General features: G+C 43.3%; 1 protein-coding gene across 1 annotated transcript in view; it reads left to right on the forward strand.

The window, feature by feature from the left end:
• Positions 1–2363, forward strand: part of LOC102305492 (zinc finger protein 276) — a gene marked incomplete at its 3' end in the record, with an annotated part of 3384 nt that extends 1021 nt beyond the window's left edge. Inside the window, 4 exon segments of the mRNA XM_042223482.1 lie at positions 932–1228; positions 1508–1823; positions 1920–1966; positions 2051–2363. Of these exon segments, the coding sequence (XP_042079416.1) occupies positions 973–1228; positions 1508–1823; positions 1920–1966; positions 2051–2363 (932 nt within the window).

Genomic DNA, 2363 nt, shown 5'->3' on the forward strand with positions numbered 1-2363 from the left:
GGCTGCTGGTGATGGAGTAAAGGTGTAGGAGATATTTTCTTGGCACACTTTGTGCCCCTTAATAGCAGCTGAATATCACTGAAATACCACAGCCTACCTGAGTATTTCTGCTGACCATGTCCATTTCTTTATGACCATAGTGAATGCATCTTCTGATGCCTGCTTCTAATAGGATAATGCACCATGTCACAAAGCTCAAACGATCTCAAACTAGTTTCTTGAACTGGACTAAAATTACATCCACAGTCACGGAGTACTTTTTGGGTGTGGTGGAACAGTAGATTCACATGATGGGTATGTAGCCAACAGTCTGCAGCAACTGTGTGATGGTTTCATGTCAGTATGAACCAAAATCTCTGAGTAAAGTTTCCAGCACCTTGTTGAATCTATAGCAAGAAGAATTATGGCAACTGAAGGACAAAGAGGTCCAACCTGCTACTAACATGGTGTACTTAATAATAAAAAATAAATAAAGTGCTTGGTGAGTGTATGTACACGTTGATCCACGCTTCCTGCCTCCTTCCTCCTTGTTTGAATGATGACAACATTTCATAAGTTTTTACATTTTACAACTGGTTCTGGTTCTAAATGAAACTTTGGAGCAACATAATAAACAGGATTGATCAATTTGTAGTTAAAGTAAATAGTCTGCGGTACCTTACTTGACAGAACGTATTAATTTTTCTGTTGTTGGCCATAACAAAATGTAATTTAATCTTTAGTAAAAAAAATCTCATTAAAAATAGGAAATGGGTTAAATATTTCTATATTTCCTGATGATTTTGCTTTTTTAGAAAAAGCCGAAACTCTTTGGTGAGCACAAAATATGCACAAAAAACCCTGATATGTACCTGTGGTTGTGTTTAAATGGAACTAAAACTCAGAAATGCTAAATATTTTAAATATTTTATTGTTTATTACACTGACACAGGCAGCCTTCACGAAATCAGCTGCTGACAAAAATAACAGTAAATGATGAAGAAGAAAAGTAGACATACAAGGTCTTCTGAGACGCCGCAAAAGCTCAGCAGGACGCCGATGCCAGTGGATGTCACCAGTGAGAAGAGGTCACCTGGAAACAGAGGGCGACCTCGGAAGACTGCCGCTGTAACCACAGATAGTTTCTACCTGAATGACTGTGCAACAGAAAAGACCACCGATGCAGACTTCAATGTGACGACAGTCGAAGACGCCCAGAAACATCCAGAGACTAAGTCCAGATCTTCAGGTTAGTGGCTCACTACGCCCGTTTTAAACACAGAAAGTTGATGTTAGTGTAAGCTATTGTGGGATATTTGTCATGTGATTCTCAAACTATTTAACTTAGCAAAGCCAGTGCAGAAAAAACAATGTTACGGGCCTCTAATCAGAGGTAGATCCTGTGTGTTTGGCACAAACCAAGTAAAATAGAGTATACTGTATATTATATTTCTCTGTTAATGTGGACACTAGTAAATTGTATTATTGGAGCACTGTAAGATGAAATCAAGTTGTGATGCCCCCTCAGGTAGACTCTCTGCTGCTGTCTGCCGGCTTTGTCACGGGAAGTTTTCTCCGCGCAGCTTGCGGCACGCCTTCAACAAATGGCCTCAGGATTCCCTCAGTATCGTAGACGAGGAGTCAGACGCCGTGGCCCAGTCACCGCTTCTGTTCCACACAGACTTCCAAAGGCTGGTCGGGGTCCAGGTGGACCGTGACCCTCGGCTTTCGGAATTTATTTGCAAGAAATGCCATGCAAAGTTTTATAAGTGCCAAAGCATCCTGATCCGGTTTCTGCAGAGAGTCAATCTCCCGCCTGTGGGGAAGGAGAACCTGAAAAATCAGTGAGTCAATAAAAAAAACAAATATATCTACCTGAGGGTGACTGTAAAGTGTTTTTACTGCAGAAAAACATGGGGAAGTGTTTGTGTCTGTTTCAGGAAGAATGCAAAGGGTCCAGAGTCCTCTGTAAACCATTGCTCATCAAGTAAGTAAAACATTACTTCCTCACTCCATCTTGCTGAAGTTCCATAAGTTGAACTGTTCTAACAGGCTCTTCTGTTTTCTTCAGCTCCCTCATCCTTTACCTCAGACACAAAGTGCCTCCACAGTCTGGTGTCCTGGGCTCATCACCACGGAGAGGCCTGCCGCTCCTGCCCCGACCTGAAGGAGGTGCTGGAGGGCCAGTGCCTGGGCGCCATTAAGGCTGTTTGGGGTTGCGTCAATGGTCACAGATACATCATGGACACTCACCGCAGCACTACCTCCAACCAGTGCTCCAGCAACAGAGCATTAGGGAGTGGGAGGGGTGATGGAGCAATGTCAGAGGAGGAGGAACAAGAACAAGACGGCGAGGAAGACGAAGAGGAGCAATCCGGCGGGAA

The sequence above is a fragment of the Haplochromis burtoni genome, unplaced genomic scaffold, assembly GCF_018398535.1.
Source record: "Haplochromis burtoni strain Fernald_Lab_line unplaced genomic scaffold, NCSU_Asbu1 Contig_112, whole genome shotgun sequence".
Taxonomy (NCBI): domain Eukaryota; kingdom Metazoa; phylum Chordata; class Actinopteri; order Cichliformes; family Cichlidae; genus Haplochromis; species Haplochromis burtoni.